This window comes from Mesoplodon densirostris, chromosome 4 (genome assembly GCF_025265405.1).
Source record: "Mesoplodon densirostris isolate mMesDen1 chromosome 4, mMesDen1 primary haplotype, whole genome shotgun sequence".
NCBI lineage: Eukaryota > Metazoa > Chordata > Mammalia > Artiodactyla > Ziphiidae > Mesoplodon > Mesoplodon densirostris.
This window is the reverse complement of record NC_082664.1, coordinates 149,655,878-149,678,130: the sequence shown is the minus strand read 5'-3', so window position 1 is coordinate 149,678,130 and position 22,253 is coordinate 149,655,878. Positions and strand designations below refer to the sequence as shown.

At 39.2% G+C, this 22,253-nt stretch overlaps 1 protein-coding gene across 1 annotated transcript in view; it reads right to left on the bottom strand.

The window, feature by feature from the left end:
* The window catches only part of ADAMTSL3 (ADAMTS like 3), a 377,697-nt gene that overhangs the window by 98,164 nt on the left and 257,280 nt on the right, over positions 1-22,253 (bottom strand). Inside the window, 1 exon segment of the mRNA XM_060097479.1 lies at positions 18,005-18,134. Coding sequence (XP_059953462.1) covers positions 18,005-18,134 — 130 coding nt within the window.

Here is a 22,253-nt window from a genome sequence, read left to right as displayed (position 1 = left end):
CATAAAAGGACACAGTGAGAAGGCAGCTGTCAGCAAGCTGGGAAGAGAGCTGTCATCAAACACTGTACCCTGCTGGCACCTTGATCTTAAAAGTTCTAGCCTCCAGAACTGTGACAAAATAAACTTTTGTTGTTTAAGCCACCTAGTCTATCACATTTCTGACCACAGTGGAACTATATTAGATAATCCCCCAAATATTTAGAAATTATGCAATAACCTTTTAAATTACTCATGGGTCAAAGAAGAAATCACAATGAAAATTAGGCAGTATTTTTAAATGCATGTTAAAAAATATGAAATGTCAAAATCTGTGGGATGCAGCTAAAGCCATGATTAGAAGAAAATCAGTGTCTTAAATGCATATATTAAAATGAAAGAAAGACTGAAAACAATAATCTATTTCAAGAAGTTAAATAAACAGTATATTAGACCAAAAAAAGTAAAGGAGAGGAAACAAAAAAAGAGATGAGAACAGAAATGAGTAAACTAGAAAACAAAAGTTGGCTGTTCAAAAGACATATAAAATTGATAAATTTATGGTGAACTATGAAAAACAAAAAAAGAGACAGCATAAACATAAGAAATTTAAGGGGAATCTCAAAGGCATTAAAAATAATAAAAGTATAATAGGTGTAAAATGAAAAACATTATGTCAAACAATAAATAAATTTGAATTTAAATAAATTTAAAAATTGGATTTTTTTAACTTTAGAAATTAAAAAATTCAATTAACATGCAAAAAGACAAATGAATATATAAACCAGCATTTATATTCCTTTAGCACTTATCCTTAAATTATAGCATATATCACTATAAATGTTGATAATAAAGTCTAGAGTTTCTTGGTATCTCTATTCCTTTTCTTGATCAAGATGAAAGGGCTTCTTGAACTACTCTCATCTGTTACTGTTGTCTAGAATTCTGTTTCTCCTGACTTTTCCATACTTATTTTATTTATTTATTTATTTTCTTTTTCTTTTTGCGGTATGTGGGCCTCTCACTGTTGTGGCCTCTCCCGTTGCGGAGCACAGGCTCCGGATGCGCAGGCCCAGTGGCCATGGCTCACGGGCCCAGCCGCTCCGCGGCATATGGGATCCTCCCAGACCGGGGCACGAACCCGTATCCCCTGCATCGGCAGGCGGACTCTTAACCACTGCGCCACCAGGGAGGCCCTCATACTTATTTTAATCACTCCTGTTTTGTTTTGTTTTTCTACAGGTTTGGTTGAGTTCATTATATTTTTCATTCTGCTTTCTCCTCTGCTATCTTTTATCCTTAGAGTTACCCTTGGAAATTTAAAGGGCCTATTTAACATCTCTAGAGTTAATCAAAATTATTTCCATCTTCACAAATAGTACAAGGGGCTTAAAGCACTTTAACTCCACAATCAACATTTGACCCAGTTTTAAAAGGCTTTGTTGTCCAATATCTATTTCAAATCCACATTCAGATATTATTATTGACTTGCACAGTCAGTGATTCTTTTTTAGATAGCTGTCTTTACAATGTACTTTGGTCAGTATTCATTCTTATATCTCAGACTGTCCCTCTAGGATCAGTTCTCTGCTTAATAAACACATTCTTTTAAAATTATCTTTAGTGAAAGTTTGCAGATAGTAAAGTCTCCTGGTTTTGCTCACCTAGAATTTCTAACATAATAGTAGTTAACATTTATCGATCACTTACCATGGGCCAAGCTCTTTTTCGAGTACTTTACATGTATTAACGCACTTAATCCTCACACTACCTGTAAGGCCACGGTTTGCTGACCCCATTACAATCTGAAAACACCTTTGTTTCATCTTTGAAATATTGTTCACTAAGTATGCGATTCCAGGCTGACAGTTATTTCCTCTGAGCCATTTGAAGATAATATTCCACTATTACTAATGAGAAGAATACTGTCAGTTTTTGCTGTTCCTCTTATACATCTCTTCTCTCTGATTGCTTTTGAGATATTTTCTTTGTCTTTGGAGTTCCAAGGCTTCCCAACCATGTGTCTAGGTGTGTATCTCTTTTTTATTTTTCCTGCTTGGGATTTGTTGTAACTCCAGATTCTCAGGATTCATATTTTTCATTAACTTCAAAATATTCTCAGCCATTATCTCTTTGAATATTACCTGCTATCTTTTTGTAGCTTCATTTAGATACATATCTTCTCAATATTTCCTCTGTATTTCTTATCTCTAGTGCATATTTTACATATCTCGTTTGCTCTCTGTGCTTTTTTCCAGGTAATTTCTTCAGATCTCTCTTCTACTTCACCTGTTTGCCCCAGTCCATAACTTTTAAATGTCAGTGATTTTAAATTTAACCTCTAGATATTCTATTAGGTTGAACCATATGAAATTGCCAATATTTGACCATTTTTAACCAATGAAATTTAAGTTTTATATGGTTCAACCTAATATTTGGTTCTTTAAAAAAACTGTCCAAGTATTTTTGATATGTTGTTCCTAGCTTAGGTTTTCATTTCCAGTTTTATACCTTTAAGTATTTTAAACAAACTTATTTTATATTCTGTATCTGATAATTCCAATTATCTGATGCTCTGTGTATCTGATTTCCCACTGATTCTCCCATGCTGTTTATTCCTGAGTATTTTGATTTTTGTTTATGAGGTCATTCCCATTAGGTCTTTGTGGGAATTTTAAGTTCTAGGTGGAAGTTACATCATTCCTCTACACAGAATTTGCATTCTGTCTGTCAAAATCAATATGAATTAATTTTCAGATCACATAGTCAGATGGATATAACCCCCCCTCCTGCATAAAGGGCTGTTGGTAGCTGTCCCCAGGGAGGTACTAACTTTTATCCTGGGTTACCACTCCAGATTCATGCCTCAGCTTCGTTTTGGCTACTGAGGATTTCCCCTACTTTCTTACAAGCTTAGTTCTACATTTCAAGTTATTTTTACATATTTTACCTGGTATTTTAGGAGCTTTAACAAAAGGGCATTCAGGATATCTAGTCCATCACAAGGCTAAAATTGGACATCCACATTCATATACTTGAAAGTTTAGCAAGTTTAGCTCTAGGATGATCATGACTTTCCCTGAGTTCTCTGAATATGTTATTCCTTTGTTTTCTGGAAACTCCACTTGTTAATAAGTTCTTGGGGTTAATATGTCTTTCATGTCTTATAGCTTTTAAGAATTTCTTGTCATCCCTGATTTTCTGCAGTCTCACTATGCCCTATCAAAGTGGGGATTTGTTTTCACTTATTTCTCTTGATACTAGAAGTATTTTTTCCTGAGTTTTAGTAAACAGTTAAATATCTTGCTTCTCTGCCATTATTTCCCTATTTCTGCAATTTCTTCTCTTTTCCCCAAATCATCAACCTTCTGTGGTTTGATTCATTTGACATCCTCAGCACTATCTTCAAGTCACCAACTCTTTCAATTGTCTATAGCTTACTCCTTTATTTCATTGACTTTTTTTCATTTCTAGGTTTTCTAATGTTTTCTTTATAATACACATCTACTCTACCACATTCCTGCCTATTTCTATTTCAAAATTTCTAGTTCTTTACATGGATATTATTTATTAGTTATTTCTCCAAAGATCCCAATAATACTTAGTTTAAAGTACTTTCAGATTGTTCTTATATTTTAATTTCTTCTCGAGTGAATTCATCTTTCAACTATTGAATCTGTGGACTATCTTCATAAGTATTAGATTTTTTTACGTGCTTTGGAACTTTATTTTGCAGCCTCAACTGGAAGAGGGTACTCTCTCCCTCCACCTCCTTCAATCTTCTTCTCTGTCTCTTAACCATTCCTGTCTCAGTTTTGTTTGCCTCCATCTAGTCCTCCAGGGTCTCCAGTCTAGAACGAGGTCTTCTATGGACAATGTGGCACAGAAGCACTGTAAGGACATTGATGATCCAACCACCAAGCCAACAGGTAATCTGGGGCGGTATCTGGTCCCAGGCCTCTATCTGTGTCTGTCCTTCCTCTCCACAAGTAAGCAGCCTCAGGTAAACAATGGCTTCAGGTTGTGATTAGCAGCAGCTTTTTTTCTTTTTTTTTTTCACAAAGAAGCAAAGAACATGGGTCCTTTCCCACTAATTAAAAGGAAGATGGTAAGTCCCTGCTATCCATAGTATTGGATATAATTGGAAGTATATAAGTTAATCTATTAATTAGCCTATTAATATCTAAATTTCCAGGAGCTTTAGAGGTGAAGGAAATCACCTATAGTAGATATATAGGTCATACTTTGATGACAATCAGACTACATGGCTAAATAATTAGAAGGCTTTTATCGCACTATTAAAACAACTCAGCTTAACTATGTAATTTATTTGAAGTGACTTCAGGATGATCAGTCTTTCAAGAAAGTATGTAACTAGAAGAATCAATTAGTGCCATAAGGAAGCAGAAGTGGAACCATTTTTATTCAAGAAATGGATAACAATTTCTTATTAACAGACAATGAACTAAACACAGAATTTTTTTTTAATTCAAGAACTGGGTAACAAGTCGGTACAGAAACACATTACTCTTGCCTCCTGTTTCCCTACTTCCCTGTCTAGCTATGTTGAATCCTGTCATAGAAGAAGGCTCTTCTCGGACTAGTGGGACTATTAAATAACCCCGCATGTTTCTAGGAACTGCTGGCTCTCTCTTGGAAAAAGCAAACTCCATAAATAGCAGACACTCAGCAGTTACAGGGTAGACCAAGGGGAGTAACCCCATAAAAGCAAATAAACATATAACACCCCACCTTGGAGAGTTCAGGCTAATACATTAAATGCATTTGCCTTTGGGTAAATAAAGATCTACTGACTGTCCAATCCAGTCTCACTGGTAAGTTTCACCCTGCTGTAATATTTTACTGCTATTGCCCTTGGAGTCAGTAAATATTTGTATGTAAATATTGTGCAACATCCTGTTCCTGTTATTCCTACACCACTGGTTTCTAGAACCTAAAACATTTTTGTAAAATTACCTTTATTTTGGCATCAACCCTTTGTCTCTGCTGGTTTTTTTCCAATATGACTCTCAAACTTCAAAAGTTTATTAAATTTGCAACTTCAAAATGAGGAATAGTATTTCTCTCACATAAAAGCAGACCCTTAATTTTGCAAAGTGGCCAAGATATATTGTGTGTTGCCTTAGTCCTAGCTTGAAAGCTCTGTGAGCAAGATGCTGCTGAAGAAGATAATGTGCAGGATCTCTCGCTGAGGCTGAGGGAAGGAAGGGATCCTGCACGTGGGCTGGTGTGTGAATAAACCAGCATGCTTCCATCGGCAGCCTTAAGGAACAGTTTCTAGACTTGTTGTCAAATCTTGCCCTGATTGGTAAGCCAAGGAAGGACAGCACTGCAAAACAAACTCAACCCTGCCTTGGCCTCCTGGGCAGGTCAAGCAAAGGCTGTTATTCTTAGAACTAAAACAAACCCTGAGCATTTCAAACAACTCATGAGTAGATATGAGGATAATTGCAAAAACACTAGGCAGAGTCCTAGAGATGTGAGTGAGAAATGCAACCTGAAAGCATGACTCAACAATGAAAGACTAGAGCTGAAAGGGACCTTGGTGATCATAAAGTCTGACACTTTTCCTCAACATTCAGATTAAGAAACTAGGCCCAGAGAGCTAAGGGACATGTCTGAAATGCCTTGATGGAGGTAGAACTAGGGCTCTATCCTGTTCCCCTGACCCATTCCCACTTCTCTCTGGACTAAGACTTACCCCTATCAAGTGTCTAAGGTTAGGGTCCCATTTCACATTGTTGGACTTCATTATACCAGTAAGAAGTGAGCCACTGCTTACTTTTATGGGAGAGTATTAGCTTATTTCCTGGAGGAGGGCTCCAGGCAGAGGGCACTGTATGTGCAAAGGCCCAGAAGGCATGAATTAGCATGAACATGGGTCATAGTGAATAATTAAGTGTGGCTGCTGGGCAAGTTCCTCAGTGTGAACACCTCTGTGTGTGTGTGTGTGTGTAGTGTGTGATGAGGTAAGAGTGGTCATGACAGGAAATGTGGTTCCAGAACCTAAAACCAGGGTAACAAAGACTTTATTTGCTGTTATGAGTTGAACTCTTTTCTTCAAAAAGATGTTGAAGTCCTAACTGCTAGTGCCTAGAAATGTGCCTTTATTTGGAAATAGGGTCTTTACAGATGATCAAGCTAGGATGAGGTCATTAGATATTGGGCCCTGATCCAATATGAGTAGTGACCTTATAAAAGGGAAATTTCGATGCAGAGACATACAGAGGGAAGAGGATATGAAAACACATGAGGAATGCCATCCACAAGCTAAGGAACACTCAAGCTACCAGAAGTTAGGAGAGAGGCACAGAACAGGTTTTCCCTCACAGCCCTCTGAAGGAACCAACCCTGCCAAAACACCTTGTTTATGGACTTCTAGTCTCCAGATTGGTGAGACAATAGACTTCTATTGTTTAAGCCACTCAGTTTGTGGTACTTTGTTATGGCAGCCCAAGGAAACAAATACCTATGCCAAAGTAAAGAATGTGGATATTCCACAGGTAAAGGGAAGTCATTGAAGGGTTTTTTGTGGAAGTTCACATGGTCATTCTACAATTTAGAAGGATCTTTCATAGTCACATGTGTGCGTATGGATCAGGGAAACATTAGAAGCAGGAGTTATTTAGGAACTAAGAAACCGTTCAGTCAAAACATCTGAATCAAGGCAGTTAGGAATGGCTAGGACCTGGGAATTATCATACTAAGACAAATATCAAATGATATCGCTTATATGTGGAATCTAAAATATGGTACAAATCAATGAAACAAAAACAGACTCACAGACATAGAGAACAGACTTGTGGTTGCCAAGAGGGAGGGGTTTGGGGAGGGAAGTACTGGGAGCTTGGGATTAGCAGATGCAAACTATTATAAATAGGATGGATAAACAACAAGGTCCTACTGTATAGCACAGGGAACTATATTCAATATCCTATGATAAACCATAATGAAAAAATATGAAAAATAATATATATATGTATAACTGAGTCACTTTGCTGTACAGAAGAAATTAACACAACATTGTAAATTAACTATACTTCAATAAAATTTAAAAACAAAACAAAAACACCTCTGCAAAACCCTGGAGCACAGAGGGGCATGATTTGGGAAGCAGTATTTTTGAAGGATGCTCTGAGCATTTCTGGAACAGACAGCAGAGATGCAATGATATTCATGGCTACAAATCTAAAAGCAGAGTCAACATCTTGATGAAGAATATTTGCGGCACTATATAAACAGCAAAAATGAAATGACAAGCTAAGGAAAAACTATTGCAGATTCACATGGAAGCAGGGTTTAAATGGGGGATACTCAAGTGGAATTGTGGCAGGTTGGGTACCTCATTTAAGGACATTTATTATTTATTAAAAATTTGTAATTGATCTCATCATCTCTATCACTGTTCTCCCCATTTCAGGGTTTGAGCAGTCTTTTAAAATTTGACTTTATCATTTCACTGTGTAAAGCCTCCAATGGCTCCCCACTGATTCTCTGGATCACATCTAAATGCCTACCATGGCCCTGCAATGTCTGATCTCATCTCAGGATACACTGACTTCCTTTCTGTCCAGTTTCCTGACCACACCAACTTCTTCCTTTCCTTGGGGTCTTTGCACATGCTGTTCCTTCTGCCTAGAACACTCCTTCCTCTACACTTCCCCTGGCCAACTTCTACTCCTCTTTCACATCTCAACTCACATAGAACTTCCTCAGAAAGGCCTCCTCTGACCACCTGCACCCAACCCTCAGCCCCCACCAATCTACATTAGGTCCTCACGTTACTCTCTCTCTCTCTTTTTCTTTTTTTGCGATACGCGGGCTTCTCACTGCTGTGGCCTCTCCTGTTGTGGAGCATAGGCTCCGGACGCGCAGGCTCAGCGGCTATGGGTCACGGGCCCAGCCACTCCGCGGCATGTGGGATCTTCCCGGACCGGGGCACGAACCCATGTCCCCTGCATTGGCAGGCGGACTCTCAACCACTGCGCCACCAGGGAAGCCCCCTCACGTTACTCTTGCTCCTGAGACCTTTTCTGTTTCTTTATAGCATTTATTATAATTTAAGTAATATACTTATTTATGTTTATGTTTGCTTAACTCTTCCTTCTACCCCATTCCAAGACTCAAGATTAAGGAACCAGTTTACAAAATCACATAGAGCATGATTCCAATTTTGTGGGAAAATATGTTGAGATATTAAACTATGTTTTTCACCTCCTGTATTTCCCCTTGTCTCTTACCCCAGTTCAGATGGGTAGTCTCCATCTTACAGGGCCTCAGAGGAGGGATGGGGCAGGGAAGGAAAACAGAAACTCCGGCTTTTCCAAAAATATCTGAATCATTGGTTTCAATATTAGAATAAGAAAAAACTGAGAAACCTAAGATAAGTAATTTGGATTACTAAGGTTTTTTTTTTTTTTTTTGCTGTATGCGGGCCTCTCACTGTTGTGGCCTCTCCCATTGCGGAGCGCAGGCTCCGGATGCGCAGGCTCAGCGGCCATGGCTCACGGGCCCAGCCGCTCCGTGGCATGTGGGATCTTCCCAGACCGGGGCACGAACCCGTGTCCCCTGCATCGGCAGGCGGACTCTCAACCACTGCGCCACCAGGGAAGCCCACTAAGGTTTTTAATACTTAACCTGAGTGCTATTTCCCTAAAGATGAAATGGAGCAGGCTTCAAGATGGCAGAAGAGTAAGACGTGGAGATCACCTTCCTCCCCACAAATATATCAGAAATACATCTACATGTGGAACAACTCCTACCAAACACCTTCTGAACGCTGGCAGAAGACCTCAGACCTCCCAAAAGGCAAGAAACTCCCCACGTACCTGGGTAGGGCAAAAGAAAAAAGAAAAAACAGACAAAAGAATAGGGACGGGACCTGCACCAGTGAGAGGGAGCTGTGAAGGAGGAAAGGTTTCCACACACTAGGAAGCCCCGTGGTGGGCGGACACTGCGGGTGGCAGAGCGGGGAGCTTCGGAGCCATGGAGGAGAGCGCAGCAACAGGGGTGCGGAGGGCAAAGCGGAGAGATTCCCGCACAGAGGATTGGTGCCAAACAGCACTCATCAGTCCGAGAGGCTTGTCTGCTCAGCCGCCGGGATGGGTGGGGCTGGGAGCTGAGGCTCAGGCTTTGGTCGGAGCGCAGGGAGAGGACTGGGGTTGGTGGCGTGAACACAGCCTGAAGGGGGCTAGTGCACCACGGCTAGTCAGGAGGGAGTCCAGTAAAAGGTCTGGAGCTGCCAAAGAGGCAAGAGACTTTTTTTTTGCCTCTTTGTTTCCTGGTGCGCGAGGAGAGGGGATTAAGAGCGCCACTTAAAGGAGCTACAGAGACGGGTGCAACCCGCGGCTAGCAGCGCGGACCCCAGGGACGGGCATGAGATGCTAAGGCTGCTGCTGCCGCCACCAAGAAGCCTGTGTGCACACACTGGTCACTATCCCCACCTCCCCTCCTGGAAGCCTGTGCAGCCGGCCACTGCCAGGGTCCCATGATCCAGGGACAACTTCCCTGGGAGACACACGGCACACCTCAGGCTAGTGCAATGTCACGCCGGGCTCTGCCGCCACAGGCTCGCCCTGCATCGTGCCCCTCCTTCCCCCCGGCCTGAGTAAGCCAGAGCCCCCGAATCAGCTGCTCCTTTAACCCTGTCCTGTCTGGGCAAAGAACAGACGCCCTCAGGCGACCTACATGTAGAGGCGGGTCCAAATTCAAAGCTGAACCCCGGGAGCTGTGTGAACAAAGAAGAGAAAGAGAAATCTCTCCCAGCAGCCTCAGGAGCAGCGGATTAAATCTTCACAATCAACTTAATGTACTCTACATCTGTGGAACACCTGAATAGACAACGAATGATCCCAAATTGAGGAGGTGGACTTTGGGAGCAACGATATATATATATAAATTTCCCCCTTTTTCTCTTTTTGTGAGTGTATATGTGTATGGTTCTGTGTGTGATTTTCTCTGTATAGCTTTGCTTTTGCCATTTGTCCCAGGGTTCTGTCAGGTTTTTTTGTTTGTTTGTTTCTTGTTTTTTCTTTTAGTATAGTTTTTAGTGCTTGTTATCATTGGTGGATTTGTTTTTTGGTACGGTTGCTCTCTTCTTCCTTTCTTTTTTTATTACTTTTTAAATTTTTTAAAAATAATTATTTTTATTTTAATAACTTTATATTATTTTATTTCATTTTATTTTATTTTTATCTTTTTCTTTCTTTCTCCCTTTTATTCTTAGCCATGTGGATGACAGGCTCTTGGTGCTCCAGTCAGGCATCAGGGCTGTGCCTCTGAGGTGGGAGAGCCAAGTTCAGGACATTGGTCCACCAGAGACCTCCCAGCTCCACATAATATCAACACCGAAAATCTCCCAGAGATCTCCATCTCAACGCCAAGACCCAGCTCCATTCAACGACCAGCAAGCTACAGTGCTGGACACCCTATGTGAAACAACTGGCAAGACAGGAACACAAGCCCACCCATTAGCAGAGAGGCTACCTAAAACCATAATAAAGTCACAGACACCCCAAAACACACCACCAGATGTGGACCTGCCCACCAGAAAGACAAGATCCAGCCTCATCCACCAGAACACAGGCATTAGTCCCCTCCACCAGGAAGCCTACCCAACCCATGGAACCAACTGTAGCCACTGGGGAGAGACACCAAAAACAACGGGAACTACGAACCTGCAGTCTGTGAAAAGGAGACCCCAAGCATAGTAAGTTAAGCAAAATGAGAAGACAGAGAAACACACAGCAGATGAAGGAGCAAGGCAAAAACCCACCAGACCTAACAAATAAAGAGGAAATAGGCAGTCTCCCTGAAAAAGAATTCAGAATAATGATAGTAAAGATGATCCAAAATCTTGTAAGTAGAATGGAGAAAATACATGAAACGTTTAGCAAGGACCTAGAAGAACTAAAGAGCAAACAAACAGTGATGAACAACCCAATAAATGAAATAAAAAATTCTCTAGAGGGGATCAGTAGCAGAATAACTAAGGCAGAAGAACGGATAAGTGACCTGGAAGATAAAATAGTGGAAATAACTACTGCAGAGCAGAATAAACAAAAAAGAATGAAAAGAATTGAGGAGAGTCTCAGAGACCTCTGAGACAACATTAAATACACCAACATTCGAATTATAGGGGTCCCAGAAGAAGAGAAAAAGAAAGGGCCTGAGAAAATATTTGAAGAGATTATAGTTGAAAACTTCCCTAATATGGGAAAGGAAATAGTTAATCAAGTCCAGGAAGCGCAGAGAGTCCCATACAGGATAAATCCAAGGAGAAACACGCCAAGACACATATTAATCAAACTATCAAAAATTAACTACAAAGAAAAAATATTAAAAGCAGCAAGGGAAAAACAGCAAATAACATACAATGGAATCCCTATAAGGTTAACAGCACATCTTTCAGCAGAAACTCTGCAAGCCAGAAGGGAGTGGCAGGACATATTTAACATGATGAAAGGGAAAAACCTACAACCAAGATTACTCTACACAGCAAGGATCTCATTCAGATTTTACACAGAAATTAAAACCTTTACAGACAAACAAAAGCTAAGAGAATTCACCACCAACAACCAGTTTTACAACAAATGCTAAAGGAAATTCTCTAGGCAGGAAACACAAGAGAAGGAAAAGACCTACAATAACAAACCCAAAACAATTAAGAAAATGGTAATAGGAACATACATATCGATAATTACCTTAAATGTAAATGGATTAAATGCTCCAACCAAAAGACATAGACTGGCTGAATGGATACAAAAACAAGACCCGTATATATGTTGTCTACAAGAGACCCACTTCAGACCTAGAGACACATACAGACTGAAAGTAAGGGGATGGAAAAAGATATTCCATGCAAATGGAAACCAAAAGAAAGCTGGAGTAGCAATTCTCATATCAGACAAAATAGACTTTAAAACAAAGACTATTACAAGAGACAAAAAGGACACTAAATAATGATCAAGGGATCAACCCGAGAAGAAGAGCTAACAATTGTAAATGCTTATGCACCCAACATAGGAGCACCTCAATACATAAGGGAAATACTAACAGCCATAAATGGGGAAATTGACAGTAACACAATCAAACTAGGGGACTTCAACACCCCACTTTCACCAATGGACAGATCATCCAAAATGAAAATAAATAAGGAAACACAAGCTTTAAATGATACATTAAACAAGATGGACTTAATTGATATTTATAGGACATTCCATCCCAAAACAATAGAATACACTTTCTTCTCAAATGCTCATGGAACATTCTCCAGGAGATATCGTATCGTGGATCACAAATCAAGCCTTGGTAAATTTACGAAAATTGAAATCGTATCAAGTATCTTTTCTGACCACAACACTATGAGACTAGATATCAATTACAGGAAAAGAGCTGTAAAAAATACAAACACATGGAGGCTAAAAAATACACTACTTAATAACCAAGAGATCACTGAAGAAATCAAAGAGGAAATCAAAAAATACCTAGAAATAAATGACAATGAAAACACGATGACCCAAAACCTGTGGGATGCAGCAAAAGCAGTTCTAAGAGGGAAGTTTATTGCAATACAATCTTACCTTAAAAAACAAGAAACAACTCAAATAAACAAACTAACCTTACACCTAAAGCAATTAGAGAAAGAAGAACAAAAAAACCCCCAAGTTACCAGAAGGAAAGAAATCATAAAGATCAGATCAGAAATAAATGAAAAAGAAATGAAGGAAATGATAGCAAAGATCAATAAAACTAAAAGCTGGTTCTTTGAGAAGATAAACAAAATTGATAAACCATTAGCCAGACTCATCAAGAAAAAAAGGGATAAGACTCAAATCAATAAAATTAGAAATGAAAAAGGAGAAGTAACAACTGACACTGCAGAAATACAAAGGATCATGAGATATTGCTACAAGCAACTATATGCCAATAAAATGGACAACCTGGAAGAAATGGACAAATTCTTAGAAATACACTACCTTCCCAGACTGAACCAGGAAGAAATAGAAAATATGAACAGACCAATCACAAGCACTGAAATTGAGACTGTGATAAAAAATCTTCCAACAAACAAAAGCCCAGGACCAGATGGCTTCACAGGTGAATTCTATCAAGCATTTAGGAAGAGCTAACAACTATCCTTCTCAACCTCTTCAAAAATATAGCAGTGGGAGGAACACTCCCAAACTCATTCTATGAGGCCACCATCACCCTGATACCAAAACCAGACAAAGATGTCACAAAGAAAGAAAACTACAGGCCAATATCACTGATGAACATAGATGCAAAAATCCTCAACAAAATACTAGCAAACAGAAACCAACAGCATATTAAAAGGATTATACACCATAATCAAGTGGGGTTTAACCCAGGAATGCAAGAATTCTTCAATATATGCAAATCAATCAATGTGATACATCATATTAACAAATTGAAGGAGAAAAACCATATGATCATCTCAATAGATGCAGAGAAAGCTTTTGACAAAATTCAACACCCATTTATGATAAAAACCCTCGAGGAAGTAGGCATAGAGGGAACACACCTCAACAGAATAAAGGGCATATGTGACAAACCCACAGCCAACATCGTCCTCAATGGTGAAAAACTGAAATCATTTCCACTAAGATCAGGAACAAGACAAGGTTGCCCACTCTCACCACTATTATTCAACATAGTTTTGGAAGTTTTACCCACAGCAATCAGAGAAGAAAAAGAAATAAAAGGAATACAAATCGGAAAAGAAGAAGTAAAGATGTCACTGTTTGCAGATGACATGATACAATACATAGAGAATCCTAAAGATGCTACCAGAAAACTACTAGAGCTAATTAATGAATTTGGTAAAGTAGCAGGATACAAAATTAATGCACAGAAATCTTCTGCATTCCTATACACTAATGATGAAAAATCTGAAAGTGAAATTAAGAAAACTCTCCCATTTACCATTGCAACAAAAAGAATAAAATACCTAGGAATAAATCTACCTAGGGAGACAAAAGACCTGTATGCAGAAAATTATAAGACACTGATGAAAGAAATTAAAGATGATACAAATAGATGGAGAGATATATCATGTTCTTGGATTGGAAGAATCAACATTGTGAAAATGACTATACTACCCAAAGCAATCTACAGATTCAATGCATCCCTATCAAACTACCACTGGCATTTTTCACAGAACTAGAACAAAAAATATCACGATTTGTAAGGAAAAACAAATGACCCCAAATAGCCATAGCAATCTTGAGAAAGAAAAATGGAGCTGGAGGAATCAAGCTCCCAGACTTCAGACTATACTACAAAGCTACAGTGATCAAGACAGTATGGTAGTGGCACAAAAACAGAAATATAGATTAATGGAACAGGATAGAAAGCCCAGAAATAAACCCACACACATATGGTCACCTTATTTTTGATAAAGGAGGAAAGAATATATAATGGAAAAAAGACAGCCTCTTCAATAAGTGGTGCTGGGAAAACTGGACAGCTACATATAAAAGAATGAACTTAGAACACTTCCTAACATCATACACAAAAATAAACTCAAAATGGATTAAAGGCCTAAATGTAAGGCCATACACTATCAAACTCTTAGAGGAAAACATAGGCAGAACACCCTGTGACATAAATCACAGCAAGATCCTTTTTGACCCAGCTCCTAGAGAAATGGATATAAAAACAAAAATAAACAAATGGGACCTAATGAAACTTAAACGTTTTTGCACAGCAAAGGAAACCATAAACAAGACAAGAAGACAACCCTCAGAATGGGAGAAAATATTTGCAAGTGAAGCAACTGACAAAGGATTAGTCTCCAAAATTTACAAGCAGCATATGCAGCTCAATATCAAAAAAACAAACAACCCGGGCTTCCCTGGTGGCGCAGTGGTTGAGAGTCCGCCTGCTGATGCAGGGGACACGGGTTCGTGCCCCGGTCCGGGAGGATCCCACATGCCGCGGAGCGGCTAGGCCCGTGAGCCACGGCCGCTGAGCCTGTGCGTCCGGAGCCTGTGCTCCACAACGGGAGGGGCCACAACAGTGAGAGGCCCGTGTACCACAAAAAAACAAACAAAAAAAACCAATCCAAAAATGGGCAGAAGACTGAAATAGACATTTCTCCAAAGCAGATATACAGATTGCCAACAAACACATGAAAGAATGCTCAACATCATTAATCATTAGAGAAATGCAAATCAAAACTGCAATGAGGTATCATTGCACACTGGTCAGAATGGCCATCATCACTAAATCTATAAACAATAAATGCTGGAGAGGGTGTGGAGAAAAGGGAACCCTCTTGCACTGTTGGTGAGAATGTAAATTGATACAGCCACTATGGAGAACAGTATGGAGGTTCCTTAAAAAATTAAAAATAGAACTACCATACCAACTAGCAATCCCACTACTGGACATATACCCTGAGAAAACCATAATTCAAAAAGAGTCATGTACCATGATGTTCATTGCAGCTCTATTTACAATAGCCAGGACATGGAAGCAGCCTAAGTGTCCATCGACAGATGAATGGATAAAGAAGATGTGGCACATATATACAATGGAATATTACTCAGCCATAAAAAGAAATGAAATTGAGTTATTTGTAGGAGGTCGATGGACCCAGAGTCTGTCATACAGAGTGAAGTAAGTGAGAAAGAGAAAAATACCATATGCTAACACATATATATGGAATCTAAAAAAAAAAAAAAAAAAGGTCATGAAGAACCTAGGGCCAAGATGGGAATAAAGAAGCAGACCTACTAGAGAATGGGCTTGAGGACACGGGGAGGGGGAAGGGTAAGCTGGGACAAAGTGAGAGAGTGTCATGGACATATATACATTACCAAATGTAAAATAGATAGCTAGTGGGAAGCAGCCGCATAGCACAGGGAGATCAGCTTGGTGCTTTGTGACCACCTAGAGGGGTGGGATAGGGAGGGTGGGAGGGAGGGAGACACAAGAGGAAATGATATGGAGATATATGTATAACTGATTCACTTTGTTATAAAGCAGAAACTAACACACCATTGTAAAGCCATTATACTCCAATAAAGGTGTTAAAAAAAAAAAGATGAAAGGGACATTCCAAATGGATATAGCCTCAGCACCACCTCCCATATACTTGATGTTCTTGGAAAGCTCCGGACAGACTTGACAAAGTGGGCATCCTGACACCCAGTTAGATCCTAATAGTCGTACTATATTGTCTCTTCTGCAATTTTCTGCTAGTGTTCTGGTATGGATGACTCTGGAATTCAGAAACCTCAGGGTGGAAATGGGATGTCTAGGAAAGAAGATTTCCCTATGCTGTTTTTGGGCCTTGCTCTCCAAAGTACGTTTGTAGGTCTTTACTGCCTCCTCTCAGCTGAGCACAGCAAGATGGCTCGAACGCAAGTCAAGAAATTCCCCGCATTTCCTTAGCCGACAACTTAAGTCAGAAATATGGCAATGGACCACATCTTTATCCATTCCTCTGTTGATGGACATTTAGATTGCTTCCATGTCCTAATGAGAACCTACTGTATAGCACAGGGAACTCTACTCAATGCTCTGTGGTGACCTAAGTGGGAAGGAAATCCAAAAAGGAGGGGATATATATGTATACGTATAGCTGATTCATTTTGCTGTACAGCAGAAACTAACACAACACTGTAAAGCAATTATACTCCAATAAAAATTTTTTTAAAAAGAAATACGGCTATATAAAACCCTGTGCGTGGCTCACTGCAGGTGTGGTCTCCCCAGGGATGAAGCACACATTGAGCTGGCCTCTTCCCAAGACTCTGCAGGTTAGAGAGCAAGACCCACAAGGAAACGGCCCATCTGTGGGATACATAAGACTGGATCTCCAGGATGCCCTGACTTATTTGATCCTCACCCTCACCACTTTCAGACCACGAAGGCAGGCAGGAGTTTCTGCCTCATAGCCAACACATCTCATGGAATCAAAATCAGAAAGATCAAGAGAATTCCAGAAGCACAACTTATTTCCTGAATAAACATAAAAACCTATCCTTACTCCCGTATGGCACGGGACACAATAAACTTCCTCAATTACTTAGGGTCCTAGACATAACTAAACTCACCTTTAGTGAATACAGGTACCTCATTAGATGGGTGATATAATTACTAAGAGGCAGGAAAGAGAATCTGGCAACAAGAGAGAGGAGGTGATTGGGAATGGGCTTTAAATTTTTGGTTTTAAATTTATCACAGAAGAGTGGTGAAGATCATAAAGGTAAAGGATAGAGAAGAGAAAAAAATGGAGCCTGGATTTTGCAAGGTCTTGTGTGAGAGACCAGTGATGTTGAGTTATAATCTTCTGTAGCCAGCAACACGCAGGGATAGAGGAACAGGGGGAAAACCTACCCTTCCTTCTGATAAAATTCCCCAGGATCTTAAAAGGACTTATGAAAGGAAGCAGATTAACTTTTAAGTTCAAACTTTCAGACCAAGGAGACCAAAAATAAGTCAACCTCGCCTACTCTTTGGGGCCTGTAACATTACACCCCATAATCTGAGATCTATGGTAAATCAGTGGGAAGGTAAGAACACACTGGTGCGAGTTCTAGGTAACAAATAGGAGATCACTCAGTCATTCAACAAATATGGATTGAGCACCTACTGTGTACCAGTGCCAACTCGACCTCAGATCCTGTGCTCTTGGATGTGGCTTTAGGCAAAGAATGTTCTTGAGGAGACAGACAGGAGACAGAACAAAACTGCTGACCTCATGGTTTTGTCAGCAGCAGGCCAGTTCATGTTCATTCATGTTTCATGCAAACAAAAGTCAGACTAAAGGGGTTTCCTGCTGAACCTGGCAGTATCTGTGCATCTTAGCAAGAATTTGGCTGGGGCATAACTTGAACAGAGAAGGGAGAACTCCGACGTAGGCCAGGCTGGTCTACGTTGGGTGGACCTGCCAGTCTCAATGCACACACGTGTTTCTCTGCAAGGGAGGGTGTTACCATTCAGATGGTGTGTCCTGGGAGCATGAGACAGCACATACCTGGGTGGGCAGGGTTCCGTGTTACAAGCCTGGCTCATTGCTGGAGGACGGTGGACCATATCACACAAGGAGTCGTTGACCGTCTGCTGGGTCTGGATGTGTAAGCACACTGCAATGGCTTCTTGATGGCCTGGAGGTTGGAAAGAGAAAAAGTGCAAATGACTTAGAATAACTCATTGTGGGGAAAAAAGAAAACAGGGTCTTGAGACTGCTCGCTCTTAAGCTACTGCCCTTTTGACCATATTACGTGGCTGCAGGCTGCATTTCAGGGTACACGTGGAGCAAACGACTTTGCATTTTGCAAAGTCTCCCAGTCTTTGATTAGTCTCTCCATCACCTTTTAAACTCAGTCCCTCTACTGGCCCTCCCGCAAATATACTCACTTTAAGACTCTAAGGAGCATCCCAACTCCCCATCCACCTTCAGACTGACCTGCATTCCAAATATACTCAAAGCTAGGAGTTCCCTCAAGTGAATCATCAAAGTTCCTTCAAAACATATACAATAATTTCCCTAAGAGGAATTTTCATATCAGCTCCTAAAGAATAACACTTTCTTTGTATCATTGAACATGTGCTAAATTTGATGTATAACCCTTATTAAAATTTTCATTAGAGTTGGAGTTCCTGTTCACTAATATTATCATTAGTAATATTTCTATTACTGGCAAAAACAACAGCAGTGCCTCCCATTGGGAAAGTGATTTGCAGTGTATGAAGTGCTTTCAAATACATTATTTGAGCCCACCATAATCTTGTGAGGTCAAAAGAATGGTATCATTATCTCCAGTTTATTAATTTAATCATAAGGAAACAGTTGAAAGAGAAATGAAGACCGCAAAAGAGTGGCAGATTCAAAACTGAAAATCAGATTTCCTGCTTCCGAATTCAGTGGTCTTTCTTTTGTACCCGAGGGATTCCAAAATGCAATACAGCCAACCAGCTTCCCTGTTCAAATATGAACTTTCACAGGCACATTTTTCCTTTGAGGCTAGACAGGTCTGTCTGACCCCAAAGCCCATGTCTTAACCACTCTTCTTTTTTTGTTGAGACAAAAAAAAAAAATTATTGGAAAATCAGAACTGAACAAAATATAAATGAAACTTTTGATGAAAAAAATCAAATGAAAATTGTAATAGTGACTGACTATGCTGTTTGAAATACGCAAATGTATTCAGTTTCATGCAAAAATGTGTGTTCCATTATGTTATAAGATTGTGGTTCTTTTTCCAAATGCCATGTTTCAATTCAACCATTTTACAATATTTCGCAGAATGCAGTACAGGCCAAAAGTATGTATAAAATATGTATTTGAGATGTTCAGTTCTTTTCACTAAATTTTCTTTTGCTTTCTTCAGTTGTAATCTTATGCTCCCGTCCATGGCAGGATGCAGCCTTAAATCTCCATGCATCTTCCATGAACCTTTTTCTTTTTTTTAATAAACACTGGCTCACCTGAAATACAAGGAGACACTGCTACAACATCACACCTTTGGTTCTCACCAGCAAATGTCCAACTTTCTTAGTGATTTTACAGGGACATAGATGTTCATTTTCTAGCAGGTTTCATTTCTTTTTAATCTGAGAAAAATTCAGTTATCTTTCACATATATTTTAATTTGTAATCAAAATTATTTAGAAACTACACTTAGAGACTATTTTGAAACGTTTTCTGGAGACTGAAGGGGTGAGTCTGACAGCACCAAAGTTATCTCATTTTAACCATCTTGATGGAATTCCACAACATTTCTGACAAATCTTTGGGTCTTAAAGCAACTTTACTCAAAAAAATATAAAAGTTTAATAGGCGATTTAGGATACTTATTGAGGTAGAATGCATTTTCCAAAAACGGCCACGAGAATATCTCCCTTCCCACATACTGGGCCTACAACATGACTTCACCACTTTTCACTTCAAGAGGTTTGAGCAAACCTTTATCCTCAAAAGTAAAAATTATAAAAATAAGTTTACTTCATCTTATACTTAAAATGTGGATAGTAGTTGCAAATATGCATTTAGAAGTCATAAAATAAACCAAGTGTTGAAATTTTGATGTAATTTTTCTAATAAATTCCTTTGGTAGCATGAGGCAACATCCTTCACTTCACATTTGACTTCTACAACGTCATAGTAAGAGGGTTGTTTTTTCTTTGGCAAAAAAATATCCAAAGCCTACATCAAGAAATGAATTCATAATTAAAGGGTAAAAACACAGACTCTATGAGGGGAAGCAGAGCCAATAAATGAGCTAATACATTGTCTTTTGTTGGTTTAAGGTTAGTTTGAGTTGGATTTCTTGCAAACAAATATTGACTAATTCAACATGCCAAGTAACGTCACACACACACACACACACACACACACACACACAGTAAGAAATACCTGGGGCAATAAAAAAATCTATAGTCAGAACCTTTAAGATGACACCCACTATTTAACATATCAAATTATTTTTCAAAGTGGGAAAATGATTTGAATAAGAAAATTATGTTGATAAAATACCAAATAGCCTTGGCCCTTAGAAACAGATGTAATATGCTCTTTTTAAGCACCAGTGGAACATTAACAAAAATTGATCCTATATGAGTCTATAAAGAAAACTGCACTAAATTCCAAAAGCCAGAAATTATGCAAGTAACATTCTTGACCATAATAGAGTCCAACTATAAATGAATAATAAACAATGAACCCACCCCCCAATCCAAACATTAGAATTTTTTAAAAGTCATTTCCTATAAAACTCCTAGGTCAAAAAGAGTGACTAGGTTACACATTATTTGTGACAAGAAAAAAGAGAAGAGGAAGCCTTAAAGCAACTTGACACTAGATGAACATCTCTTGATGATGGTTTTAATATCATGAAATAGATGACTTATTTCCAAGAAAATCTAAATTATGAAATTCACTTTAAAATTAAGACCTTGTATATAACAATAAGCAGGGGGGAAACTTGAAAATGATGTTAAAGATCCAGCCACAATGCTCCCCCCTCAATCCTGCCCCCAAGAGGGAAAAGCGAGAACTGAATTTAGACAGTTGTAGAAACAAATCCTTTCAAACTTTTAAAACAGATAGCATCTATGATATGAACTATTTAAGATTATTAAAAGTTATGGAAAACTCCAATTCATCTCACAAAACTAGTATAAACCTGATGAAAAAAATCTATAAAAGAAAAAAAAATCCAGATCTACTTCATATAGTGTTGCCTTATACAATGCTATATGACAGATGCAAGCCTAGGGCCATATTGAAAAGAACAGTTAGCATAGGTTTTTCCCTCTGCTGATTAGCCAGTATGACAGAATAAATACTACTATAAACTCCCAGGTAATGAAAAAAAGTAGAACCATAATATGGTATGGACCCAGAGGTGTGCCATTTTGGTATGAAAATGCAAGTTTTATAGCACTCCAAAATAGGTGAGTTCATTTTAGGAGCCAGATGAGAAGACAGCTGGTAAAAATTAAGGACTGTTGAAAGCCATTTGGCCTTATGAAGGGCATCATAAACATCACTGGAGCCTGAAAGGAAGTGACCAATTATATCAAGAGTAGCTGGAAGAAACTACAGCTAGAGGCCTGTTATGATTTGAAGGGATTTGAAGAGAACAAAACAGCTATTGCTGATGTACCATGTCGGGAACACATCTCCATAGGATGTATGCTAAAATGAGCCCATAGTGGGCCAAATCAGCTTGCAGTCCTACTTTCCCATTTGCAGGAAGGCATTCTTGTACTCCACCACGCTCAATAGATGATACCTACGTGCATCAATATCATTCATACATGCATGGAAAACCCTAAATTAAATACTAACACATTGTAATCAAGTCAAAAGTATAATAAAAGAATACTACATGTGACCTCAAACAACTGGGCATTCACATACCAAATCACTCACACACAAATATTCACACACTCAGACAAAAACAACCAGATAGGAACTTCCTGCGATCAAGCAGATAAACCCACCTACCCTCACATCCATCCTCGCCTTTCCCTTGCCAGTTTCCATTAGGAGCTGCTCCTGCAACTATTTAAGAATGAGCTCCACAACCAGGCTTTGAATTTCACTCCCTTGCATCTTAGGACATTTGTTGATACTTTGCCTTTTGCTTTCATTCTGGAACTTTCTCCTCGCCTTTTTTTTGTATGTGCATTTTATTTTATTTTATTTTACTTTTAACATCTTTATTGGAGTATAATTGCTTTACAATGTTGTGTTAGTTTCTGCCATATAACAAAGT